General features: G+C 35.3%; 2 protein-coding genes across 2 annotated transcripts in view; one reads left to right on the forward strand and one right to left on the reverse strand.

The window, feature by feature from the left end:
- GPR137C (G protein-coupled receptor 137C) overlaps positions 1-8,735 on the forward strand; it is a 54,427-nt gene extending 45,692 nt beyond the window's left edge. Inside the window, exons 4-7 of the mRNA XM_029238411.1 lie at positions 3,019-3,168; positions 4,400-4,525; positions 4,695-4,813; positions 5,862-8,735. Of these exons, the coding sequence (XP_029094244.1) occupies positions 3,019-3,168; positions 4,400-4,525; positions 4,695-4,813; positions 5,862-6,039 (573 nt within the window). The 3' untranslated portion in view covers positions 6,040-8,735. The remainder of the gene's footprint in view (positions 1-3,018; positions 3,169-4,399; positions 4,526-4,694; positions 4,814-5,861) is intronic.
- Positions 8,736-16,920: 8,185 nt separating this feature from the next.
- ERO1A (endoplasmic reticulum oxidoreductase 1 alpha) overlaps positions 16,921-27,466 on the reverse strand; it is a 44,904-nt gene continuing 34,358 nt past the window's right edge. Inside the window, exons 12-16 of the mRNA XM_029239234.1 lie at positions 26,778-27,024; positions 26,212-26,281; positions 21,874-21,960; positions 21,657-21,790; positions 16,921-20,177 (exon numbers count right to left, since the gene is read on the reverse strand). Of these exons, the coding sequence (XP_029095067.1) occupies positions 20,117-20,177; positions 21,657-21,790; positions 21,874-21,960; positions 26,212-26,281; positions 26,778-27,024 (599 nt within the window). The 3' untranslated portion in view covers positions 16,921-20,116. The remainder of the gene's footprint in view (positions 20,178-21,656; positions 21,791-21,873; positions 21,961-26,211; positions 26,282-26,777; positions 27,025-27,466) is intronic.

A 27,466-nucleotide genomic window follows, 5' to 3' on the forward strand; every position in this document is an offset into this window, starting at 1 on the left:
AACTTAAATATAACTGAAAAAATTCTAAAGCTTTTAAAACCAAATACAGGAGACTCTCTTTACAATTTGGGTATAGGCAAAGATCTCTTAGGCAGGTCATTGAAAGTAATCACAAAAGAATAAATTTATAAACTAGACTTAATTAAAATTTAAAATTTCCCATCAAAAGACAAGACTAAGAAAATGCAAAGGCAAGCCACAGACTTCAAGAAAATATTTGCAATACATACATCTGATAAGGAACTCATTTCCAGCATACATAGAGACCACCTACAACTCAATAATTTTCAAAAAGACAACCCAATTTAAAAATGGTCAAAGATATGAACAGACTTTTCACAAAGAAGATATACAAATGGCCAATAAGCACAATATCATTAGTCACCCGGGCAAATGCAAATTAAAACCAAAACATCCACCAGCATGGCTAAAATGAAAAAGATTGACAGCCCCAAATGTTGTCTAGGAATTGGAACAACTGGAACTCCCATACTTTGTTGGAAGTACATCCATTTTGGAAAAAGATCTGGCAGTTTCTTATACAGCTGAACTTATACCTACCGTATCACCCAGCAATTCCACTGTTAGGTATTTACCTAAAAGAAGTGAAAGCAGCGTATGTCCAGAAAAAGATTTGAATAAGAATGTTCAGAAACAGTCCATCAACAGAAAAAATGGATAAACAAATTCTCACGTAAACAAACTCATGTAATTATACAGTGGAATTAGTGTGGCTAACTGTCCTGGTTTGCCTGGAACTGAGAAGTTTTGAGGGACGTGGGACTTTCAGTCTAAAACTAGGAAACTTTTTTTTAATAGGAAACTTATGAGCAAACCAGGAATTGGTCACCCTAATAGTCCACCTCAGCAATACAAACACCTAACTACTGGTACATCCAACAACATGGATGAATCTCAAAACATTATGCTAAATGAATGATACCTACACAAGGAGTTCATATCCTATGATTCCATTTATGTGAAGTTCTAGAGTAGGCAGAACTAAGTTGTGGTAAAAGACAAAAGCAGGAGAGTATTTGTGCTGGGGAGTTGGCTGATACGGAAGGGATGTGAGGGAACGTTCGGGAGTGATGGTAATGTTCTCTATTTGTATACACATTTGTCAAAACTCAATGAATGGTAAGTTGAGGTTTCTGCATATCTGCATCTAAAAATACCTGTAAACACTGAACTCTAGTTAATGATATGCATGCTGGAGTGAGGTCTAACTCTTCTTTACTTGTCAAGTGTGGAATTTCTAAAAATGTGGTATGTAGATGTCAGAGGTGGAGGAAGGGAGAATCATTCCTTGAGGATTGCTCCTGAGTGGAATTGTTTGTCATGACTTTTCAGTTTAGGAAGATTTTCTTTAACTTTTCGAGAGCACTTTCCAGGTGGCTGAATCCTTATCTTTTGTTTTATAATCCTGTATTTTGTGAGAAGGATCTTATTTTGTTTTCTAAATCGGTGGGCTTCTTTCTCTGTTATATGTATGTAATTTGACTGCAATTTTATTAATTGCTTTGATATTATTCTTTGCTCTTTTCTCATACTTTTGTAGTTTTTATAGTATTTACAAGTATAAGCAGAGTATCTCCATATTATAAGATGTATTTTTAGCAGTCACTTTATATCTCAAAGCAGTGACTGTAAATTTACTTATGGTTATATTAAAGGACAGTAACGCTTACAGCATTCTAACTTTTCTTGCTACCTAACTTTTCTTTAATAATATAGTACTTTTAAAATGGGAACTGGATTGCTTTTAGATTAGCTTTTTATTAACAACATTTTTGGGGGGATTCACAAAAATAAAAATGTACATTGTAGAAAATTTTAGCCTTGATTAAAAAATTTAATCTTACTAGAATTTTATTTATTTTCACACATCCTTTTTGCTATGGTAGTAGGTGAGCTCAGAGAAGGTACTCTTTTGCTATTTCAACATCTTTCAAGATATATTTCATCTTTTAGTTTGCTTTCTTCCCATATACCTCTAAAATGTGTTGTTCTTGTAAGGAAATCAGCTATAATAATGGTTCTCAATCCTACCAAACCCAGTGACCCCTTCTAATAACATTTTAATAACCTATTTCTATCTGAAATTAATAGATTGTTTAACATACCTACACATACAAGTTCAAATGTTCAGTGCAATTGCCCTAACTGTAATATAAAGAGGAAATAAAAGGAAAGTAATTAATAAATATTTCAGTATGTAAATTTGGGGCGATGTAGTAGTCAGATGCTTGTATCTATACATAGAAATTGTGACTGAGACAGCTATAAATGCACACTGTTACAGGTGTGTTGCTTTGGTGCTTTACATACCACAAGCAGTATTGTTGTCAGTTTCATGCCTTTCTGAAATAGTTGACCATTCTTGATAAAGTTCTGAACAAAAAATGAAGGACAAATTTCCCTCAATTTACAGTATTTGGGGAAATGGTGAAAGGCTTAGTAATAAAATATTTTGGATTTGAAAGTGCATTTGGGTGCCTGCATCATTTTGTTATCAACGTAACAGCATCAATAGAGGAATAACATCAACTAACAGAATCTAATAGAACAAAGCAAATAGCACAGGAGTTGTATTTCTATTTTAATTTTTCATCTTACTGGAAATTAAGTTGTGTCAAATGGACTAATGCTTTTATTTCCCATTCTTTTCTCATTATGACAAAACTACCTCTCTGATTAACATCAATTAAAGCTCAGATCTTTTGCCAAGTTGTTTATTCCTATACTACTTAAGGTAACCTTGGCAGAAAAAAATCTTCCTCCAGCTGCCACTGGGCAAGTTGGCAAAGAACTTATTTGTATTAACAGGGTAGTTTAAACACAAGTGGTTCTAAAAATAGGAATTGTAAAGCAAGATAATCAAGAGTTTATTTCAACTGGTGCTCACTCAGTGTTTTCTAGGAGTGCATTGCAAGAGGTGACTATATTGTATATGGATGAATGGCTTGTCATGACAAATGTGTGGGGTTTCATGATGATGAATTTTTTTTCTTTTAGGGTATGTCTCTGTGCCAGACTGTTGTCGTAGGCTCTGTAGTCATTCTTCTCTACTCTTCAAGAGCATGTTATAATTTGGTGGTGATCACCATATCTCAGGATACATTAGAAAGTCCATTTAATTATGGCTGGGATAATCTTTCAGATAAGGTAAGTACCTAGCATGTATTGCCAATCTAAGTGTATGATAATGAAGTTGGCCTGACTAGGAGAACGTTTTAAGTGTTTGACTTATAAACACTTTTATGGAATCTCTAGCTACTATCAGTAATCACACTTAAAAGTTCTATGTTTAAAAATCCTCATTTATATGTGGCACTTGAAATCATTCTTCAGAGAGAACTTCTCTCAAAGTAGTATTTTCTTTTCTTTTTGTTATACTAACAGTGCCTTAAATCTATTGGTCATAAACCTATTTTACTAGTTTTTAAAGGATAGTATTTAAATATCTCTAGATAAATTGGTTGCCTGTCATTAGCTAGTGAATATGGTTATATATTTAATTTGTTAGGATGAAATTAATTCTCTCTTACCCAAGAGCTACATATAACCTAAATATTTGGTTCAGTTTTAGATGTATGACTTATGAAAATCTGGCATTATCAGTCTTGATAATGGGAGAGCATTCGTAGTTCCTTGGATGTCCAGGTGTTTTCTGTAGTGATTCCTGGTGTCCTAGCTATGCATATTTGACTTCCCAGCATTCTCCATCCTTTTCCTAGAAGTACATTTCGACATGGGTACATGTCATATCTTTATTTATATTAATTTAACTTTGTACTGAATTTAAGGCATTGTGGGATGCTATTTTATCTGAATTTCAGTTACCTTTCTAAGAAGGAATTTTCACGTGTGGTTCCATGTAGCAGATTCCCTTCACTCCTTTTCCCATTTCTCTCTTCCCACATCTATTAGAATAGAAACAAATCCAACATGGAGTTTAAGCCCAAAAGCATGTTTTTAAGTAGCAACAGAGCTGAGCGACTTGCATGTTACATTTCTCTACAGGTATAACTCAGGGTAAGTGTAATTATTTTGCCTTTGGAGCAGCTGGAACCAGTAGTCTCTTTTATAATTCTCCTTAGACTATGGGGCCTAAACTGTCTACCCCATTACCCATGTATTTAAAATATTTTCATAAATTGATGTATTGAAAAAGTTAGTACCTCTTTATTCTACTTAATAGCAAAGCATTTTTATGACCTTTAAAGGGTAGATATCACTACATGAGAAACCATAAAATGTAGAAAATTAATTTAGAGTTTTATGTGCTTGTAAGTTGATGTTTTAACTTACCCTACCTGAAGCAAGTTGATTGTGGAGGGTGATTTCTTACACATAAAACAGATTTTAAAATTGCTCTGCCATATTCTATTTACAGGCTCATGTAAAAGACATAAGTGGAGAAGAGTATATAGTATTTGGAATGGTCCTCTTTCTGTGGGAACATGTGCCAGCATGGTCGGTGGTACTGTTTTTCCGGGCACAGAGATTAAACCAGAACTTGGTATGATGTCATAATATTACCTAATGTTTGTTCTTCTTATTTTAAAAAATAATGGAACATTTATATTGATTTTCTATTTTTGGCAAAGACTAAAAAGCATTATAGATCCAGGCCTCCTTTCCTAGTTGAAAAGTAAATCTTCTTATGCTATCTAATACTTTGTTCACAGGCACCTGCTGGCATGATAAATAGTCACAGTTACAGTTCCAGAGCATACTTCTTTGACAATCCAAGACGATATGATAGTGATGATGACTTGCCAAGACTGGGAAGTTCAAGAGAAGGAAGGTAGATGTACTGAATTAGTACTGACATAGATTCAAAAGAACACATCCAAATATGAAAAGGGTGATTTGCTGATATATGTCAATAAATAAGATCATTTAACATTGGAGCTTAGAACAGTAGATGTTAAACCCATGATGGGACCTGTACTATAAAGAATTATCATCTGATTCTAAGCCCATATATTACCTTTATTTGAGAAATGCCTTTGGGGGTAAAATGGTACCATTTCATTGCAGGATTCCTTGTTAGTTCAGAGCTGATGGGGGTTGGTGAGCAGGGAAGAAATACTATTATAGTGATTTTATATGTTTCCATATCTAGTCTGCTGTTCAAAATCCACAGAAAAACCCTAGATAAACTCTTGCAAAGCTTAGTGCCATAGAAAATCTTCATGTGCCCTACTTGTTCCAAAATCTTTGCAAGTCCATACCATTAGCTATGTGGCAGTGCAAAGAGAAAGCCTTAATACACACCTTAATGCTTTGAGTTTGATGTAAAAGTTTGATGTAAAGCCTTAATGCTTTGAGTTTGATGTAGCATTTTCTATAATCCTCACTTCATCTGGACAAGTTACTTAACCTCAGTTTTTTTAGTCTGTTTTCATCTGTTAGATAGGGATGATAATAGAACCTATCTGATAGGATGGTTGTAAAGATTAAATGAGTGTGTGTGTGTGTGTGTGTGTAAACATACTGTACATATGTATGTATATTCACATATACATATATATACACACACACAAACATATCTTAGAATAGAACCTACTACATAATAAGCACTATATTGTTATTATTATTATCTGATAATCAAGTTCTACTAGTTTTGAGTGGTATTAATTCATTATTTTCTAATATGTGATATAGAATCAAGGATATTAGATAAAAGTCATTGAATTTTGTAGAGAACCATTATGTTATTTAGCAAAGAACATATTTCAATATATTCGATACTAACTGTATTATAAAATTCATTGAAAACTAACAATGCCAACATGACTTATTACATCCTGATCACAGTCCTTTGGCTTTTTTGCCCTTTTTTGTTGCAGTTTATCAAATTCACAAGGTTTGGGCTGGTATGGCACCATGACTGGGTGTGGCAGCAACAGTTACACAGTCTCTCCCCACCTGAATGGACCTATGACAGATACTGCTCCTTTGCTCTTTACTTGTAGTAATTTAGATATGAACAATCACCATAGCTTATATGTAACACCACAAAACTGATGGCATTACCAAGTCGTGATTCTTCAATCGTTTTCCATGAATGTGTATATCCTGTGTGTTTAAATTACATCTACATAAACATTCCATTATCTGTTGCAACCGAAAACAAAGCCTCGAAATGTGGCCGTGTCCAGTGAGGGACACGGCTGTTACTTTTGACCTCGTCCTGGTAAAATGAAGTGCAGTGGAAAGTTTGGAGCGGGAGAAAAGAGGGATTAGATCTTAAGGCACTTGATGGCCTCCAAGCATCCTGACTTTGGAACGTCAAATGCATAGTTGCATATTTGCACTTTTATCTTTGTCCTGAAAGAGTACACTGCAGTCCCCAAAGTCATACCCAGTGTTCACACTGGGATATTATGTTGTACACCAAATTAGGAGGCAATTTCCCTACAAAAATCAAAGCCTGTATATTCAGCAGTGTACTCCATGTGGAATTCTTACCCAATAAAGTTTATATGTGAACAGTGCACAGAATGAAGGCATACAAATGTACCATTCTTTTAAAAGATCTACTAAAATGTATGTAATCACTGAAGATAGTTGTTTTAAGCATGACTGTACAGTACCAACTGAAATTATTCAAATAATCATTTTAAACAAATGACAGTAGTAATCCTTTACAGTGAGGACCAGCAGTGTTCTTTGGAAAGCCACAGTCATTTCTTCAAGAGGAAAGTATACCAGTCAAAATTATGTGGCTACTTTGAGTAGACTTGGTCAAGTGATTATTTTGTATGATTAAGATATATGTAGTAGTTTAAGCATGATTCTTCAAGAAAGCAATAGTAATTTTTGCATAGGGAGATTTCGGTAGAAACTTCTTGGGACTAAACAAGTTTACAGATGCATTTAAGAACTATTCATAAAATGTATAATTCTGAGTTAAAACATGAATACATTTTCAAAGGCATTCAATTTAGCTGAAACAAAATATAGGTAATCTTACTTATTCCTACTGAATCAGGATTATCCTCAGGTAAATTAAATCATGATACGTTATTGCAGTGAACTCAAGTGCAATACTTTGTAAGACATGTAATTCCTCCTTTAGTTTTCACATTTTTATATCTTGTATATGGGAAAAGCCAAATTAAATTTAATTCAAATTAATTCCAGCAGTAGACTAAATGAACAACTTATGTAAATGTACTAACTAGGTAAGTATAAAACCAGTGGTTCACAATATTGGAATACTTTTAGAATAACATTAAAACTGTCTTGGATGTCCTACCTTGGATCTAAAAAATAATACATGGTAGGCTAAGGTAATAGAGAATTTTAAAATGCACTTTCTACCAGTGTCTATATGGAAAGAAGTAGATGCTGAATACCTCAAGATGCCAAGGTAATGGGCACACTGGGAAGTTGTCACAACATGCTTAAAGATGACTAACTATATATACAATTGTTTGCTGATCTATTTCTTCAGAACTGGAACTAATACAACTATCATTTTCTGTCTTTACTTTGATTGGAAAGTTATGTTTTATTTCTACTCTTACATAAAATACCTTTCAACTTTTTGATTAATTGATTCAGTAACTTCATAAAAGTATAACAATAAGTGAAACCCCAAGAAAAAAATGAAATTTATAATGCTTTTGATCTTTTGGAAGGCTGGTACACAGCCAAAGAAATTTCATCTTTTTATCATACAAAATGATTCTGAATTCAGTTAAAAGCATAAACTTATAAATGTTACTTTGGGTTTATTTATAATAAATTCTCTCAATGCAACCAAATTATTTAAAAATTTATAGTATAGAAGTTAACCTTGGTAGTAACAGAACAACATAACATGCACTTACCTGAGTATATTTTGATTGCGACTTCAGTTAGGTTTCTTTTCAGAATGCCAGCTATTTATTTTCCTAATAATGTTAGATATCTAATTATCTAGAACTAACTGAGAAGATCTGTGTTGCCTTCGTTAGTCCTCGGGGTTCAAAGTGATAAAGTAAATTTTTTCTGGTAAAGCTTCCCTAGACTTCCCTAGATAATGCTCCTATTTGACCAGATAAGCAAAGGTAACTTTTTAAAAATATTTCAGATAAAATAACTTCGTTCTTTCAGCTGCATTAGTTGATTCTTCCAAATCTGAGATTTGTAAATTTCTTACCCCTGACCAGGGTATCTGAATTCTTGCATTTGTCTCCTTATACACATCTCCCACAATATATCACCAAAGACAAAAAAGATAAACTTCTGGCCCAGTTTTTGCTTAAAAATTCCAAAGCACTAGGAGCACTTTAAGTCTGGTCTCGAAAGAAGGAGTTGTTTTAAAATCAAAGGGCTATCGATTCCCTGTTCATCCTGCACTGAAGCACATGATGACAATTTCAAACCTTTTTTTTGGTTCCTTAATTAGAACAGAGAATTTCATTGCTTAAGTGTGTAATTTTACAGTGGTTAGCAGTACTTGTTTTTATCGTTTCATTTGGGTGGTCATTAATTTTGAAATTCTTGCCACTCATTATAGCTGGTAGTAGTTTTATGAAAAATGTAATTTATAGCTAAAGTGGCTTTTTTATGCATAGCTGCCTTTTTTTATTGTTTAATGGTGTTTCTCAGCTATATAATCAGTTTTAAACTGGTTGTAAAAGTATAGCTGTGGCCAATGAATGTATTTATTTGTTGTTTCACTAAATTGTAACAAAACACTACTGTTAAAAATAAAAGTGTTTGTGCTTTTATCTGGAGGTCTGGTTTTCTTAATCTCTCTTAACAGACTACACCGATTGAGTTTCTATCACGTAAGGATAAGAAGCCTAGTGCTACCATAGAAAAGAGAAAAATACCTGGAGTTACAAAAGACCGTTTGCTTTCAGTGAGCTTATAATTACAGATCTTCCTTGGCTTATCGTAAGTGAAAATGCATCTAATACACCTGGCCTACTGGACATCACAGCTTAACCTAGGCTACCTTAAACATGCTCAGAACACTTAAATTAAACTACAGTTGGGCAAAACATCTAACACAAAGCCTATTTTATAAGAGTGTTGAATATCTTGTATAATTTATTGAATATGTACTGAAAGTAAAAAAACAAAATGGTCCTATGGGTCCAGAATGGTTGTGTCTGGTGTGTTTACCCTTCTGATCGCATGGCTGCCTGGGGGCTGCAGTACTACCACTGCCCCAGGTCACCAGAGGGGATCATACTGCCTACTGCTAACCTGGGAAAAACAAAATTCAAAAGTGGAAGTACAGTTTCTGCTGAACCTGTGTCACTTTTGCACCATTGTAAAGTTGAAAAATCTTAAGTTGAGCTATCATTAAGTGTATAACTGTATGTACTTCACATCTAGAGGTGGTATACACTAATCAGTATTATACATGAATTTGATATGAAATGCCATAATTTAAAATACCAATACGCTATTAGATAGTACATGTTTATTCACACATTAAGCCGAGAAAAATTCTTGCATGAAATAACTTACAACACCTCTCACCTTCTCCTCAGATTCTTCTTTTGTTCACATATTTATTGTAGTATAATTGTTTCACGATGGTGTGTTAGTTTCTGCTTTATAACAAAGTGAATCAGTTATACATATACATATGTTCCCATATCTCCTCCCTCTTGCGTCTCCCTCCCTCCCACCCTTCCTATCCCACCCCTCTAGGTGGTCATAAAGCACCGAGCTGATCTCCCTGTGCTATGCGGCTGCTTCCCACTAGCTAGCTATTTTACATTTGGTAGTATATATAAGTCCATGCCACTCTCTCACTTTGTCCCAGCTTACCCTTCCCACTTCCTGTGTCCTCAGGTCCATTCTCTATGTCTGTGTCTTCATTCCAGTCCTGCCTCTAGGTTTTTCATGACCAGTTTTTTTGTTTGTTTTTTTTAGATTCCATATATATGTGTTAGCATACGGTATTTGTTTTTCTCTTTCGACCTATTTCACTCTGTATCACAGACTTTAGGTCCATCCACCTCACTACAAATAACTCAATTTCGTTTCTTTTTATGGCTGAGTAATATTCCATTATATATATGTGCCACGTCTTCTTTATCCATTCATCTGTCATTGAACACTTAGGTTGCTTCCATGGCCTGGCTATTGTAAATAGAGCTTCAATGAACATTGTGGTACCTGACTCTTTTTGAATTATGGTTTTCTCAGGGGATATGCCCAGTAGTGGGATTGCTGGGTTGTATAGTAGTTCCCTTTTTAGTTTTTCAAGGAACCTCCATACTGTTCTCCACAGTGGCTGTATCCATTTACATTCCCACCAACAGTGCAAAAGGATTCCCTTTTCTCCACACCCTCTCCAACATTTATTGTTTGTAGATTTTTTGATGATGGCCATTCTGACTGATGTGAGGTGATACCTCACTGTAGTTTTGATTTGCATTTCTCTAATGATTAGTGATGTTGAGCATTCTTTCATGTGTTTTTTGACAATCTGTATATCTTCTTTGGAGAAATGTCTATTTAGGTCTTCTGCTCATTTTTGGATTGGGTTGTTTGTTGTTTTGATATTGAGCTGCATGAGCTGCTTGTAAATTTTGGGAGTTAATCCTTTGTCAGTTCCTTCATTTGTACATATTTTCTCCCATTATGAGGGTTGTCTTTTGGTCTTGTTTATGGTTTCCTTTGCTGTGCAAAAGCTTTGAAGTTTCATTAGGTCCCATTTGTTTATTTTTGTTTTTATTTCCATTTCTCTAGGAGGTGGGTCAAAAAGGATCTTGCTGTGATTTATGTCATAGAGTGTTCTGCCTATGTTTTCCCCTAAGAGTTTGATAGTGTCTGGCCTTACATTTAGGTCTTTAATCCATTTTGAGTTTACTTTTGTGTATGGTGTTAGGGAGTGTTCTAATTTCATTCTTTTACGTGTAGCTGTCCAGTTTTTCCAGCACCACTTATTGAAGAGGCTGTCTTTTCTCCATTGTATATTCTTGCCTCCTTTATCAAAGATAAGGTGATCATATGTGCATGGGTTTATCTCTGGGCTTTCTATCCTGTTCCGTTGATCTATCTTTCTGTTTTTGTTCCAGTACTATACTGTCTTGACTACTGTAGCTTTGTAGTAGAGTCTGAAGTCAGGGAGCCTGATCACTCCAGCTCCGTTTTTCTTTCTCAAGATTGCTTTGGCTATTCGGGGTCTTTTGTGTTTCCATATAAATTGTGAAATTTTTTGTTCTAGTTCTGTGAAAAATGCCAGTGGTAGTTTGATAGGGATTGCATTGAATCTGTAGATTGCTTTGGGTAGTATAGTCATTTTCACAATATTGATTCTTCCAATCCAAGAACATGGTATATCTCTCCACCTGTTTGTATCATCTTTAACTTCTTTCACCAGTGTCTTATAGTTTTCTGCCTACAGGTCTTTTGTCTCCTTAGGTAGGTTTATTCCTAGGTATTTTATTCTTTTTGTTGCAATGGTAAATGGGAGTGTTTCCTTAATTTCTCTTTCAGATTTTTCATCATTAGTGTATAGGAATGCCAGAGATTTCTGTGCATTAATTTTGTATCCTGCTACTTTACCAATTCGTTGATTAGCTCTAGTAGTTTTCTGGTAGCATCTTTAGGATTCTCTATGTACAGTATCATGTCATCTGCAAACAGTGACAGCTTTACTTCTTCTTTTCCGATTTGGATTCCTTTTATTTCCTTTTCTTCTCTGATTGCTGTGGCTAAAACTTCCAAAACAATGTTGAATAATAGTGGTAAGAGTGGACAGCCTTGTCTTGTTCCTGATCTTACTGTAAATGGTTTCAGTTTTTCACCCTTGAGAAAGATGTTGGCTGTGGGTTTTTCATATATATGGCCTTTATTATGTTGAGGTAAGTTCCCTGTATGCCTACTTTCTGGAGGGTTTTTATCATAAATGGGTGTTGAATTTTGTCGAAAGCTTTTTCTGCATCTATTGAGATGACCATATGGTTTTTCTCCTTCAATTTGTTAATGTGGTTTATCACATTGATTGATTTGCGTATATTGAAGAATCCTTGCATTCCTGGATAATCCCCACTTGATCATGGTGTATGATCCTTTTAATGTGCTGTTGGATTCTGTTTGCTAGTACTTTGTTGAGGATTTTTGCGTCTATGTTCATCAGTAATATTAGCCTGTAGTTTTCATTTTGAGGACATCTTTGTCTGATTTTGGTATCGGGGTGATGGTGGCCTCGTAGAATGAGTTTGGGAGTGTTCCTCCCTCTGCTATATTTTGGAAGAGTTTGAGAAGGATCGGTGTTAGCTCTTCTCTAAGTGTTTGATAGAATTCGCCTGTGAAGCCATCTGGTCCTGGGCTTTGTTTGTTGGAAGATTTTTAATCACAGTTTCAATTTCAGTGCTTGTGATTGGTCTGTTTATATTTACTGTTTCTTCCTGGTTCAGTCTCAGAAGGTTGTGTTTTTCTAAGAATTTGTGCATTTCTTCCAGGAGGTCCATTTTATTGGCATATAGTTGCTTGTAGTAATGTCTCATGATCCTTTGTATTTCTGCAGTGTCAGTTATTACTTCTCCTTTTTCATTTCTAATTCTATCGATTTGAGTCTTCTCCCTTTTTTTCTGCATGAGTCTGGCTAATGGTTTATCAATTTTGTTTATCTTCTCAAAGAACCAGCTTTTAGTTTTATTGATTTTTGCCATTGTTTCCATCATTTCTTTTTCATTTATTTCTGATCTGATCTTTCTGATTTCTTTCCTTCTGCTAACTTTGTGGGTTTTTTGTTCTTCTTTCTCTAATTGCTTTAGGTGTAAGTTTAAGTTGTTTATTTGAGATGTTTCTTGTTTCTTGAGGTAGGATTATATTGCTATAAACTTCCCTCTTAGAACTGCTTTTTCTGTATCCCATAGGTCGTCGTGTTTTCATTGTCATTTGTTTCTAGGTATTTTTTGATTTCCTCTTTGATTTCTTCAGTGATCTCTTGGTTATTTAGTAGTGTATTGTTCAGCCTCCATGTGTTTGTATTTTTTCAGATTTTTTCCTGTAATTGACATCTAGTCTCATAGCATTTTGGTTGGAAAAGATACTTGATATGATTTCAATTTTCTTAAATTTACCAAGGCTTGATTTGTGACCCAAGGTATGATCTATCCTGGAGAATGTTCCGTGAGCACTTGAGAAGAAAGTGTATTCTGTTGTTTTTGGGTGGAAGGTCCTATAAATATCAATTAAGTCCATCTTGTTTAATGTATCATTTAAAGCTTGTGTTTCCTTATTTATTTTCATTTTGGATGATATGTCCATTGGTGAAAGTGGGCTGTTAAAGTCCCCTACTATGATTGTGTTAATGTTGCTTTCCCCTTTTATAGCTGTTAGCATTTGCCTTATGTATTGAGGTGCTCCTATGTTGGGTGCATAAATATTTACAATTGTTATATCTTCTTGAATTGATCCCTTGATCATTATGTAGTGCCCTTCTTTGTTTCTTCTAATAATCTTTAAAGTCTATTTTGTCTTATATGAGAATTGCTACTCCTGCTTTCTTTTGATTTCCATTTGCATGGAATATCTTTTTCCATCCCCTCACTTTCAGTCTGTATGTGTCCCTACGTCTGAAGTGGGTCTCTTGTAAAGCATATATACGGGACTTGTTTTTGTATCCATTCAGCCAGTGTATGTCTTTTGGTTGGAGCATTTAATCCATTTACACTTAAGGTAATTATCGATATGTATGTTCCTATTACCATTTTCTTAATTGTTTTGGGTTTGTTATTGTAGGTCTTTTCCTTCTCTTGTGTTTCCTGCCTAGAGAAGTTCCTTTAGCATTTGTTGTAAAGCCGGTTTGGTGGTGCTGAATTCTCTTAGCTTTTGGTCGTCTGTAAAGGTTTTAATTTCTCCATCAAATCTGAATGAGATCCTTGCTGGGTAGAGTAATCGTGGTTGTAGGTTTTTCCCTTTCATCACTTTAAATATGTCCTGCCACTCCGTTCTGGCTTGCAGAGTTTCTGCTGAAAGATCAGCTGTTAACCTTATGGGGATTCCCTTGTATGTTATTTGTTGTTTTTTCCCTTGACGCTTTTAGTGTTTTTTCTTTTTGTTTAATTTTTGATAGTTTGATTAATATGTGTCTTGGCATGTTTCTCCTTGGATTTATCCTGTATGGGGCTCTCTATGCTTCCTGGAGTTGATTGACTATTTCCTTTTTCCATATTAGGCAAGTTTTCACCTATAATCTCTTCAGTATTTTCTCAGTCCCTTTTTTTTCTTCCTCTTCTGGGACCCCTATAATTCGAATGTTGGTGCGTTTAATGTTGTCCCAGAGGTCTCTAAGACTGTCCTCAGTTCTTTTCATTCTTTTTTCTTTATTCTGCGCTGCAGTAGTTATTCCCACTATTTTATCTTCCGGGTCACTTATCCGTTCTTCTGCCTCATTTATTCTGCTGTTGATCCCTTCTAGAGAATTTTTAATTTCATTTTTGTGTTGTTCATCACTGTTTGTTTGCTCTTTAGTTCTTCTACGTCCTTGTTAAATGTTTCTTGTATTTTGTCGATTCTATTTCCAACATTTTGGATCATCTTTACTATCATTGCTCTGAATTCTTTTTCAGGTAGACTGCCTATTTCCTTTTCATTTGTTTGGTCTGGAGGGTTTTTTCCTTGCTCCTTCATCTGCTGTGTGTTTCTTTGTCTTCTCATTTTGCTTAACGTACTGTATTTGGGGTCTCTTTTTCACAGGCTACAGGTTCGTAGTTGCTGTTGTTTTTGGTGTCTGCCCCCATTGCCTAAGATTGGTTCAGTGAGTTGTGTAGGCTTCCTGATGGAAGGGACTAGTGCCTGTGTTCTGGTGGATGAGGCTGGATTTTGTCTTTCTGGTGGGCAGGACCACGTCCAGTGGTGTGGTTTGGGATGTCTGTTGAGTTATTATGATTTTAGGCAGCCTCTCTGCTAATGGGTGGGGTTATGTTCCTGTCTTGCTGGTTGTTTGGCACAGGGTGTCCAGTACTGTAGCTTGGTGGTTGTTGAGTGGAACTGGGTCTTGGCGTTGAGATGGAGATCTCTGGGAGAGCTTTTGCCGTTTGATATTACATGGAGCCAGGAGGTCTCTGGTGGTCCAGTGTCCTGAACTCGGCTCTCCCTCCTCAGAGGCACACGCCTGACACCCGGCCAGAGCACCAAGACCCTGTCAGTCCCAGGAAGAAAAAAGGAAGAAAAAAAGAATGAAAAAAAGGAAAAAAAGAAAATAAAGCTATTAAAATAAAAAATAAATATTAAAAATAAAATAAATTTAAAGTAGGCAAAAAAGAGGAAAAAAGAAAAGAGAGAAAGAAAGAAGAGAGCAACCAAACAAAAAAACAATTCCACCAGTGATAACAAGTGCTAAAATGTATACTAAAAAAAAAAAAGGACAGAGAGAACCCTAGGACAAATGGTAAAAGTAAAGCTATACAGACAAAATCACACAAAGAAACATACAGATTCACAACAAGAGAAAAAGTAAATATATATACGTGTGTATATATATATATATATATTAAAATAAAGAGCAAGAGAACAACCAAATTAATAAACAAATCTACCAATGATAATAAACTCTAAATACTAAGGTAAACATAAAACCAGAACAAATTAGATGCAGAAAGCAAACCCCAAGACTACAGTTGCTCCCAGAGTCCACCACCTCAATTTGGGATGATTCGTTGTCTATTCAGGTGTTCCACAGATGCAGGGTACATCAAGTTGATTGTGGAGCTTTAATCCGCTGCTCCTGAGGCTGCTGGGAGAGATTTCCCTTTCTCTTCTCTGTTCGCAGAGCTCCTGGGGTTCAGCCTTGGATTTGGCCCTGCCTCTGCGTGTAGGTCGCCTGAGGGCATCCGTTCCCCGCTCAGACAGGACGGGGTTAAAGCAGCTGCTGATTCGGGGGCTCTGGGTCACTCAGGCCCGGCGGGGAGGGAGGGGTACGGATGCGGGGCGAGCCTGCGGTGGCAGAGGCCAGCAGGACGTTGCCCCAGCCTGAGGCGCGCCGTGTGTTCTCTCGGGGAGATTGTCCCTGGATCCCGGGACGCTGGCAGTGGCGGGCTGCACAGGCTCCCGGGAGGGGAGGCGTGGATAGTGACCTGTGCTCGCACACAGGCTTACTGGTGGCGGCAGCAGCAGCCTTAGCGTCTCCCGCCCGTCTCTGGAGTCCGCGCTGATAGCTGCAGCTCGCGCCACACCCAGAAACAATGGTCTCTTGCCTCTTCGGCAGCACCCGACTTTTTCCCGGACTCCCTCCCAGCTAGCCGTGGCGCACTAGCCCCTTCAGGCTGGGTTCACACAGCCAACCCCAGTCCTCTCCCTGGGATCTGACCTCCGAAGCCCGAGCCTCAGCTCCCAGCCCCCGCCCGCCCCGGTGGGTGGGCAGACAAGCCTCTCGGGCTGGTGAGTGCCGGTCGGCACCGATCCTCTGTGCGGGAATCTCTCCGCTTTGCCCTCCGCACCCCTGTTGCTGTGCTCTCCTCCATGACTCCGAAGTCCCCCCGGCCCCGTCTCCACCCGCAAAGGGGCTTCCTAGTGTGTGGAAACCTCTCCAACTTCACAGCTCCCTCTTAGGTGCAGGTGCCGTCCCTATTCTTTTGTCTCTGTTTTTTCTTTTTTCTTTTGCCCTACCCAGGTACTTGGGGAGTTTCTTGCCTTTTGGGAGGTCTGAGGTCTTCTGCCAGCATTCGGTAGGTGTTCTATAGGAGTTGTTCCACGTGTAGATGTATTTCTGATGTATTTGTGGGGAGGAAGGTGATCTCCATATCTCACTCCTCCACAATCTTGAAGGTCTCTCTCCCCCTTAGATTCTTAAACAGGTATAAATTTATCTAGCCCACAATTCTGGGCAGCTCTTTGATTATTCAAGAAATTCTTCAGTGATGTTTTCCCCTGAAAGAAGAGTTCTTACCATTTTTTCCATAATAGGCCCCTTACATAACTTGCCAAAACCACACAAAATTTTGAATACAGTTTGAGAAGTTTTATTGACCCCGCCTAAAATCCACAGACCCTTGGGCATCTACTGACTCTTACTATAAAGAATATTTGGAGTGAAGATATGACCATTAACATAATGAAGTTGTCACTTTAAAAGCACTTTATTCAACAAACATTTATTAAGCTTTCATATGCCAAAAACTATGCTATGGAGATGCAGAAATGGATAAAGTTCCTTTTCCTGCCCTTAAGGAGCTCACATTCTAGTAAAGGAGACTTTATAAAACAAAAACAATACAGTACAATAAGTGACACAATAGAGGTAGGTTTATAGTGATGACACAAAAGAGGAAGTTAGATGATCCTCCTTGGATGGAACAAGGACAATTTCACAGAGGTGTTGCTTTATGCTGGGCCTGCAAGGATACACAGAAATTTTCCAGGTGGGGAAGGATGGCTAGGGCACTTGATAGAAAGAGAATAGCAGGTACCAAGGTGTGGAGGCCTGACTATGCTGCATCTGAAGAACTGTGTGTTTTTAGCAGAACATGGGGTCAGGGGAGCAGAAAGACCCGTATCAGAGAAGCTTGTACACCAAGGAAAGGGGTTTGGCTTCCTCCTAAAGCCTCATGAAATCTCTGAGGTGTGTTAAGCAGGGAGTAACGTTGTTTGAGTGCTTCTAGAAAGCCCACTTTGGTAGCATTGTGGGACGAAAGAAAGGAGAAAGGAAACAGGCTTGGGACAAGAAGAAAGGTTCATATTTAGGGAAGAGCAGTGAATATGGAAAGACAGTGATATATCAGAAACATGGAGATAAAATCCTTAGAGATTAGACGTCGGCTGGACAGGGGAGAAGTGGAGGAGAGAAGTGAGCCTAGAGAATTTAGATGATGATGGTTCTAAAATTAACCAAAGGAAGAAACACAGGCATAAGAGTGGGTTTGGGGGAGAATGACTTTTTAAGACACAGGTGTCTATGGGACGACCAATTGAAGATGTGTAGAAGGCAGATGGACTGAGAAGTCTGCGGTAAAGATAAGGATTTAGAGGTCATTTAATTGGAAGGACTCAAGAGTGAGAAGTGGTGGTGGTGAAGAGAGCAGGAATGAAAGCCTGAGGTATAACTTAAAGAATAAATGAAAGAGGCACCCAGGAGTGAGTGAAATATAAGGAACCCAGGGGAAAAAAGCTTTTTAAAGGAGGGGCTATCAACAGTGTCTAATGCAGAAGAAAAGGTCAAGTAAGAAATGGCTTGTGAACGAAACCATGGATTTAGAATTGGGATTTTAGACTTCAAAGTACAATACTGTTAAGAACTACTGAGCCAAAAGCCAAATTTCATTTAAGGAGCAAGTGGAGGGTGACAAAGTGAAGATAGGAATATTCTTTCAAAAAGATTAGCTGTTTAAGAAAAAAAAAAAGGGCAGGGACATAAGATGAGAGTTAGAGAGTTATACAGGTGAAACAACCATTTAAACCGATCTACCATATTTTCAGAGTACTACAAATGTCCTTATAGTTTTATATTTGGTGCTCACTTCATAGTCCTTTGAGTCTCCAAGAATAATGGCTTAATAGTAGGTTAGTATCTTTCTTCTCCTGCCCTATTCAAATGAGGGGTAAAAGGAAAATAGGACATATATTGTGAAATTTAGTTCTGTGATTATTAATTTAAATATACTGACTACATTTTCATACATTCATTCAACGAATATTTACTGGACACCTACTATGTGTTTGACACTGTAACAGGCCTTACGGACATAGAGAAGAAAAAGTATACAGTAGTATAAAGTGGCATTTCTAAGCCATTATATAAATAAACCCTGCTTTATTAATAATGTTACATCTCAACATGATATACCTGCCAAGACATACAGAGAGGGCCCATGACTTTGAGGTATACAGTTTCTTTTTTCCCTACAATTACCATGTGGTATAAATTCCTAAACCCCTTCATATATTTTTATCACTGAAGGTCTTTTCTTAATGAAAACCACTAAAAATTAGTTTAGTTTTCATGAGAAAAAAGAAATGAACATCATGTACAAAAACCAAAAATTATATGCCTTATGACTATACAGATCGAGCATTAAAAGGGTAACAAAACTCAAAAAGAATTTTAGATTGGAACTCAAAATGATTCCTGATTCTAAGGCTTATAGTATTATAAAGTTCCAGATTTTTTTTCCTGAAAAAAATCATTAAAAAATTATTCACACTGAAGTGTTCATGGTTCAAAGGGCACAATGCCTGTAACTGACTTTCAAATGATTGAGAAAAAATAGTATACGTGTGTATGTATACAGAGAGAGCATGAGAGATAAAGCAAATATGAACAATTAAGGAATCTGGTAAAAGAGTTCTTTGTACTATCCTGGAAACATTTCTGTAATTTGAAATTATATAAAAATAAAAAGTTTCCCCAAAATTTTATTCAGAATTAGGGAAAGTATTATGAGAATAAATATATAAATCTATTCAACTTTTCACACTGTTTAGAAATCCCCTATGCCTTTGAGTTATCATTGTATCTTTCTACACACCAAAATAAGCCAATCAAAATAGCAAGATAATTCTAAAACTGATTTGTTTCATACCAATGTATTGTAGGGTTGCCAGATAAAACACAGGACTCCCAGTTAAATTTGAATTTTAAAGGAGGAATAATTTTTTGGTATAAGTTTGTCCCAAATATTGCATGGAACATACTTGTATTAAAAAACTATTTGTTGTTTATCTGAAATTTAAATTTAACTAGGCATTCTGTATTTTTATTTACTAAATCCGGTCACCCTAAATGTTGAAAAATTTTAGGCTGTTAATACTGGGTCATCAGGGGCCTGCTTAGCATTTTCCTATAAATGCTTGTCACATTGGCCATAGTTTTATTTATATTACATCTTCTTACACAAAATTATTAAAACATTTACTTAGGGTTACCATATATGAATTTGATAATCCTGATTTTACTTAATATTAAACTTTAAAAGTTGTACCACATTATCAAAGTTTTACTTTTACTCACAATAATATTATACATAGACTTAACACAATTTTAAAAATTGTTTACTTAAAACAATATAATTCCCTTTTACAAAAGCAGCTTTATATAAAATGTTTGGCTTAAGACTGTCATTGCTATTAATGCCTTTGAACGAAATTCCATTCTTTGGCCTCCGTTGTCCAAAAACAGGCACATTTCAACTTGTTTTCTTTAATGAATATTTTGTAACAAGTTCCTGAAGTTTTCTAATTCTTTCACACTTGTTGAAATTCTGTAACCAAAAAAAATTTCACTTAGAAACTATTTTAGATAATTTTTCTCTATACGTTATTCACTTTCCATTTTCAGAACACAGAAAAATATTTAAGTAATTTATTTCAGCGAATATAAAGGTGCATAAACCATTTAATCTATTTTGATGCACTTCAGTTCTTTTTTTTTTTTAACATCTTTATTGGAGTATAATTGCTTTACAATGGTGTGTTAGTTTCCACTTTATAACAAAGTGAATCAGCTATACATATACATATATGCCCATATCTTCTCCCTCTTGCATCTCCTTCCCACTCTCCCTATCCCACCCCTCTAGGTGGTCACAAAGCACCGAGCTGATCTCCCCTGTGCTATGTGGCCGCTTCCCACTAGCTAGCTTTTTTACACTTGGTGATGCCAAATGTAAAATAGATAGCTTCAGTTCTTAATTTGACATGTCAAAACTAAGATAATATTGCCCAGAAATTAGTTATTTTTAATTATTCATAACTTAGTATTAAAGTTTCAAAATGCAAAATTATAAACTATGTAAGTATTAAAATATTAGGATATTTTAAGAATTCAGAAGTATATTCATATGCTTAGTATTTAAAGTACATAGGTATAAAGTATATAAGCAGTAAAATATGTATTTTAAATATGCATAAGTATATGAACACTTAAACTAATCAATATACCATATTTAGTAAATATACAAAGAATCAAAGCCTTTGGACTATAAAGAGTGAGAACAGTAATTGTGTGATCAAACTGTTTTCACTAACTTTTATAAAAAAGTAGTTTGTTACTTTAAGTGTACTTTAGCTCTGTTCTCCACCATGAAAAAAGTTGCAAAGTACTCAAATATAACTGTCAAGCTTCTGTATACTAGAGAACAATTCTGAACGTCAATTACATCAAACCCAAAATATTAGTCATAATTTTTTTTAAGTGAAGTCATGTAGTCCTTAGAAAATGTTATTTTAATAAATCTCTGCATTCTTTAGATATGATAGGCTAGAAGAAATGTATCTATACTTAAATTTTATAAGGTAAGTTCCTTATTTCAAGTTTATTTTCTAATCATTTTGATGCAAGTTATTTTTAAAAGAACTATTAACCTTTTTACACAATGGTGAGTTCACATGGAAATTTTATGTGTACACCTATATTACACAACATGATTTTTCCAGGACCTTCAAAAAAACATTTGGGCAGCACAAATACTTTTAAATAATACAGAAAAAATATACAGTTTCAGCAAGATGAATATTGAAGTCCACTCAGTGAATTAATCATGATTATAAAGGTCAACAGATGAAAATAAAGAATATTATTTAATGATTGTGTGTATCTACAAAGTTATTTCATAAGATCACAGGATTCCGTAGTGAGATAATTTCACTAAAAAGGGTATTTCTTACCCAGTTTTATCTGAAAGTATACATGTTGCATTAGACTTACTTGGCTAGCAGAAACAATTTTGGTAGAAACTAACCTTCCAAATGCATTAAATAATGATACTATTTCTTGTCTGGTTAGATGGAATTCATAACTGGGCCCACTTTCTGGCATGTTTGCAATAAGTTTCTCAGAAAACAAGATCTTCAGAGCAGTGCCCAAACCCTGAGTCTATAATAAAAACAAGAAAAAAAGAAAAATCAGAAAATTGTTTGTGCAAAGGATGAAAATAGGATTGAGTCTGATATGCTTACCTGAAGCTTTCCCCACAGTCGACATTTCAAACAACCAACACAATCCATGATTCTTGAAATATTTCTAAAATGCAGTCGAAAGTCCTCCTAAAAATAATTTAAAATTTTATTAAAATATAGTATATAGTCAAGTACTAAGTATTTCTGAGTGCCTTCTATGTGCCTCACAGTATGCAAGGCACTGGAGGGCACCAAAGTGGGGAACAGAACTGAAGTCAACATCCACGGAGTACCTCCTACACACCGGAATCTTTACATATACAATTTCATTTCATCTTCACCACAAATCCAAAAGTAGATATCATTATAGTCTACACCTAATGAATTAAAAAAACAAGGTTCAGAGAGGTTACGTAACTTGCCTAAATTCCCATACCTAGTAAACAGCAAATCTAGACCCCAGCCTGCCTGCCTCCAAAACTAGACTATTTATAAATATACACAAAGGTAACTGAGTTGAGATGTTCTGTTGTATGTGATTATTAACCATATGCCAATATCAGGGGAGGGGGGCAGGGGTCGTATGACATCATTTACCAAAAAAAGAAAGAGGAAAAAAACAAAGGAGGATGAAGAACCTAGGGGTAAGATAGGAATAAAGACACAGACCTACTAGAGACTGGACTTGAGGATATGGGAGGGGGAAGGGTAGGCTGTGACAGAGTGAGAGAGTGGCATGGACATATATACACTACCAAACGTGAAACGGGTAGCTGGTGGCAAGCAGCCGCATGGCACAAGGAGATCAGCTCAGTGGTTTGTGACCACCTAGAGGGGTGGGATAGGGAGGGTGGGAGGGAGGGAGACACAAGAGGGAAGAGATACAGAAGCATGTGTATATGTATAACTGATTCACTTTGTTATGGAGTGGAAACTAACACGCCATTGTGGGGCAATTATACTCCAATAAAGATGTTTACAAAAAAAAACAAAGGAGGGAGGGAGAAATAAAAACCTTTGGTTTCATAATAGTTAAATTAAAACACTTCTCTCTGGTATTAATTAGGTAAATCAACCAGACCTTTGATTATTATTGACATTATTATCACACACACAAAAATATATAGAATATAATGAAATCCATGTACCCTCCACCAAGTTTCAGAAAGAAACCATTACAATGAAGCCTCCTATGTATCCCTTCAAAGTCCCATATCCCACCTTCTATAACTATTCTGAATTTGGTGTTTATCATTCCTTTTTTATATTTATACTTTTAATAGATATATATATATCCATGAACACTAGGGTATTATATTGTTTATAAAAGGGCAACATGCATTAAACTCATTCAAAAGTAGTACATGTCTTTAAGGAATAAAGAAGAAAGAAGGGAAGCCAAGAACATATCCTTCTTTTATTACAGTGGAAATTATTAATTAATCCTCCAAGTGATTCCCTCTGTCCTGAATTTATAGTGGAATCCCAAGCTTACGGTACTTGAAACAGGAAATTTGACATACAGTTCAGATGGAACATTCATTATACCAAATGGCCTATAACTTTGGAAACATATAACGTTTTGTTTTTCTTATGTGATAAACCACACACTGGGCTCAATCAAAAGAGAACAAGACCAAAGATCTAAAACTGGGAATAAATCAGCAAAGATTGGAACCTGCTATTCAAAGCAGACCTCAATTCATACTCTGGGGACAGTCTTTCCCCAGATGCTTCATTCAGCCTGAGACTTTGAAACAGCCATTACATGTATTAATAAAAGATTTACAATAGGATCCCAGATCTTAAATCTTATTGATTTAATACAAAGCCCAAATAATTAATATTAAATGTCACCATATGTTAGCAATATTCTATATCTTGTGTTTCTGTACCTTTTGGACTGAGTTCAGTAAGAGGTCATTCTAATTTTAAACATACTTAGAAAAAATATTTACCCAGCAATATTTCCCTAAGTAGATTTTTGGTGATTTGAGGTTTCCTTTAAACTTGTGTTTCAACCTTGAATTTAAGGAAATTCACATTTTTAACATTAATAACAGCACTAAAATTAAAGTAGATGTTCTCATCCAATGAGGGGCTCACCTCTGGAGGATTTAATAGTTGGTATAAGAGTCTACAAAATCCCTGTGTAGACAAGCATTTGTTTATAGACAGAACAAACAGCTCACATGTATGCACTATAAATTTCCAAATGGATATAAATTTTATGATTAATAAAACAGAACTTTTACTTTAAAAGTGTTACTAAATGCATAGTGGATTTTTGGCAGTTATATTTTCACAATCAATAGATGATAAAAACACCACTGTCGTGGGGAGAGGCCTTGAAAGTTCTTGACTTAGACTCGTAAAGGTTGGAAGCCTCTATTCGAAATGATTGTGCTTCCTTTCGTACACATTGTCTAACCTTGGTATTTGAATCTATGTTCACTAATTCAAACACTTGAATATGGCAACTCTTGAGTAAATCCCTATGTGGCATGTACAGAGAATAAACGTGGTTGCTTACAAGAGCCAAAATAACATCGCAAAATTAAAACCAAGCACAACTGCTTAAATGTACTTAATATGCTAGAACCAAATTAATAAGCTAGAAATTTACTAGATCAGAACAAGGAGAAAATCCTTGTGACTTCCACAAATGACAATCAATGTCCAATAACATGAGTATATTCTAAAGTTAACCCAGATTAGAAAAATGTATGATCCTTAAAATAACCAGAACCTAAATCATTTACAAATTCTCCTTGTTAATTTACACAGTTTTGGAGTCAATACTTAAAATTATAGTCAGTGGGTAGAATAATCAAACATTCTGTGGTTAAACATTGTGATCTATATTCAATGAAACCAACTGACCAAAAAACAATTCTCACCCAATTCTCAGATGTTTTATAAGCCTTCAGGTGAGATCCTATTCTGTTGTGAACTGAACACTAAACAATTCTCTTTCATACAAGTCCTCTCTTTCTAACCATACATTGATAGAGTATAAAGGAGACAAGATGAGATTTTCAAATGAACTTATATGACTGTTCAAATCCATTATATTCACCATAAACTGCTATTTTAAAAAAAAGTAAATATCTGATATCAACAAGTTTCCTTGGTGTTTTACTCCTTTCTTGTAAAAGGACTCAGAAAAATTATGTTAAATTTCACAGGATATGAAAGCTGAGTGTTTCAGAGTTTCGATAAAATGAAAACAATGTGAGAAATATTTCTAATCTGTACAATATAAAATGAGTAAATGCCAAACACTCTCCATAAACCAGCAAGTGTATTAAAAATAAGAAAGATATCGAAAATAGTAGGGAAAAAAGTCTTATTACAGCATCTTCCCCCTCACTTCTAAGTTCCTGGAAACTGTTTGGGAGGTTATATAAGCACTGAGATATATATTTCTAGCAAGAATGCTTTAAGTAGGAGGTAGATGGGAGGTCAAAAATAACTATTATCTAACAGTAAAAAAATGGAGTGCACAAAGTATTTTGTTTGCAAGCTGCAAAAAAATCACGTTATTTCATTATCGAAAGAAACAAAGAATTAGAAACAAAGGAAGATTGTTTGTTATAAATATTCTGATGAAATCAGATCCAGCCCAGTCCTACTGAGGGCCACCTGCTTTACTTACCTATAGCTTTATAACTGAGAACAGTAATATAATTTTACTTAAGTCCTCAAAAAGACTTAGAAATCCCCTGAGGGTAGAAGCATCTCTCCCTTTAGTGACAAAAATCATGCTCTACACCCAGTGAGCGTTTAATAAATCTTCCCAGTGAGATTTTTTATTTGTAGTATTTTGAGGCAAATATGCACAAAGATGGTCTTGCCTGGGGTCATACCTCTACTAAGAGGTAAGGCAAAGACCAGAGCCCATTTTGTGTGATCTCAGGTCTTCTGTTCTTCCCAGAACTGCATCCTGGTGTAACTAAATTTCTTTAATTCCCAGTGAATGAGATGAATTGACAAAACAATACTGTAACCTCTCCTCCTAAAGAGCATCCTGTAATTTAGCCAAAACTATTTTCAGAATTCTCTCCAGCGAAAGACTAATTCTGCCCCTTGTGCTCTAGATCCCTTTCCTTTCATTCATAAGTTCTATTTACTACATGAGAGCATCAATGTGAAATGAAAGCCTTCTGTAAAGAGTACACATTTCTGTTGTTATTTTGAAAACAACACAAACTAGATCTTAAGTTGGACCTGCTTTTGGACATCTTTTTTCTTGAGGAAAAGAGAGATTATGACTCTGACTTTTCTTCTAATTTCAGGATGTATATCAAGATTTATTGTTAAGAATAAAAACACGGCCTTTATTCATACCTGCATGAGTTTGTATTTAAAAATTAAGTTAGAGTATAAAATTATTACCTTTAGTTTGTTTGCTTCTTTTTTGTCCCCAGCAAAAAATGAATTCTCATCAAAATGCAAAGGAAATGACCTACATTAAAAAAAAACATAAATAACATATATTCTCTGCATAGAACAGAAAATATTTTCATGTATTATAAAACATTAAAAGTCCTGCTGATACCACATTTTGCTGGTCAGTGATGAATAATATAAGTAAAATAGAGTAGAATAGATAGTAAAATCAAAAATTCTATGCCCCCAAACAAATTCTTATCCTCAAATATAAAAGCTAACTGTATAATATAGTAGAAGTTATGCCCCAAACCCAACCTGTTCAACTAAATATGAAAATAATGCAAGCATCAAATACCAAAAGAATGGCTCTTAAAACTAAAACTATGTGCCTTTTAGTACATAAGTCAAAATGAAAACAAAACCAAAACTCAATTCTAAAAGACCTATGAGCAGAATTAGCTTTTAATTATTTTTTAGATAGTTTTCCTTTCTCTAAGTTGAATATTTAAGAATTTTGGATACCACTTGTCACTCTTCTATTAATGTATAAGTTGTAATACACAATTTACTTGATTTCATGAAGTATTTCCAGAAGTAACATTTTGTTTTCTGCATCTTGAACTTTATTTCCAGTGAAGAGTTGAAAATCCTGGCGCTCAAAGAATGGTACCACTTTAGATAAAGCCCTTAATTCTATTAAGTAGAGAAAGTACAAGTTCTTAAGCCTTCGTGGACCTTCTCCTTCAGTTAAAATTCCATCAAATCGCTGCTGAAATTCTGTAATGTTATGTCCCCATATTTTTTCCAACCAGGTATCTGAGAAGAAAGAAGAATTAAATATTAAAAAAACTGCATTTTAAAATTAAGTTTCATTTTACTTATATTAGGTTATTGATGCCTGCAGAAGCTAATTTCATTTTATATTTTAAAATATATAATCAATACAACCATGAAAACTGTTTTACATAATTTAGCCTTTAATAGTTCCATATTAATATTTTATCTTCTAGAAGCCATCCTTAAAAGGAAAATAAACTCAATATTTTACTGAGAAACCAGGACTAATAAAATCAAATTTCTGAATATAAACATATCCATAAAACCAAGATACAGAAGTCAAAAATGACTATCTGACATTACTAATGAGTTTGAAGCCCTAATTAAAGTTACTATGATTTTGTTTCTAAGAAGTAAAAGATACTGTAATTCTAGAAGAAATATGTTATTGATGAAACTCCAACATGGTCTAATTTTTCAA

The sequence above is a fragment of the Monodon monoceros genome, unplaced genomic scaffold (assembly GCF_005190385.1).
Source record: "Monodon monoceros isolate NGI ecotype Baffin Bay Population unplaced genomic scaffold, NGI_Narwhal_1 Super_Scaffold_21, whole genome shotgun sequence".
NCBI lineage: Eukaryota > Metazoa > Chordata > Mammalia > Artiodactyla > Monodontidae > Monodon > Monodon monoceros.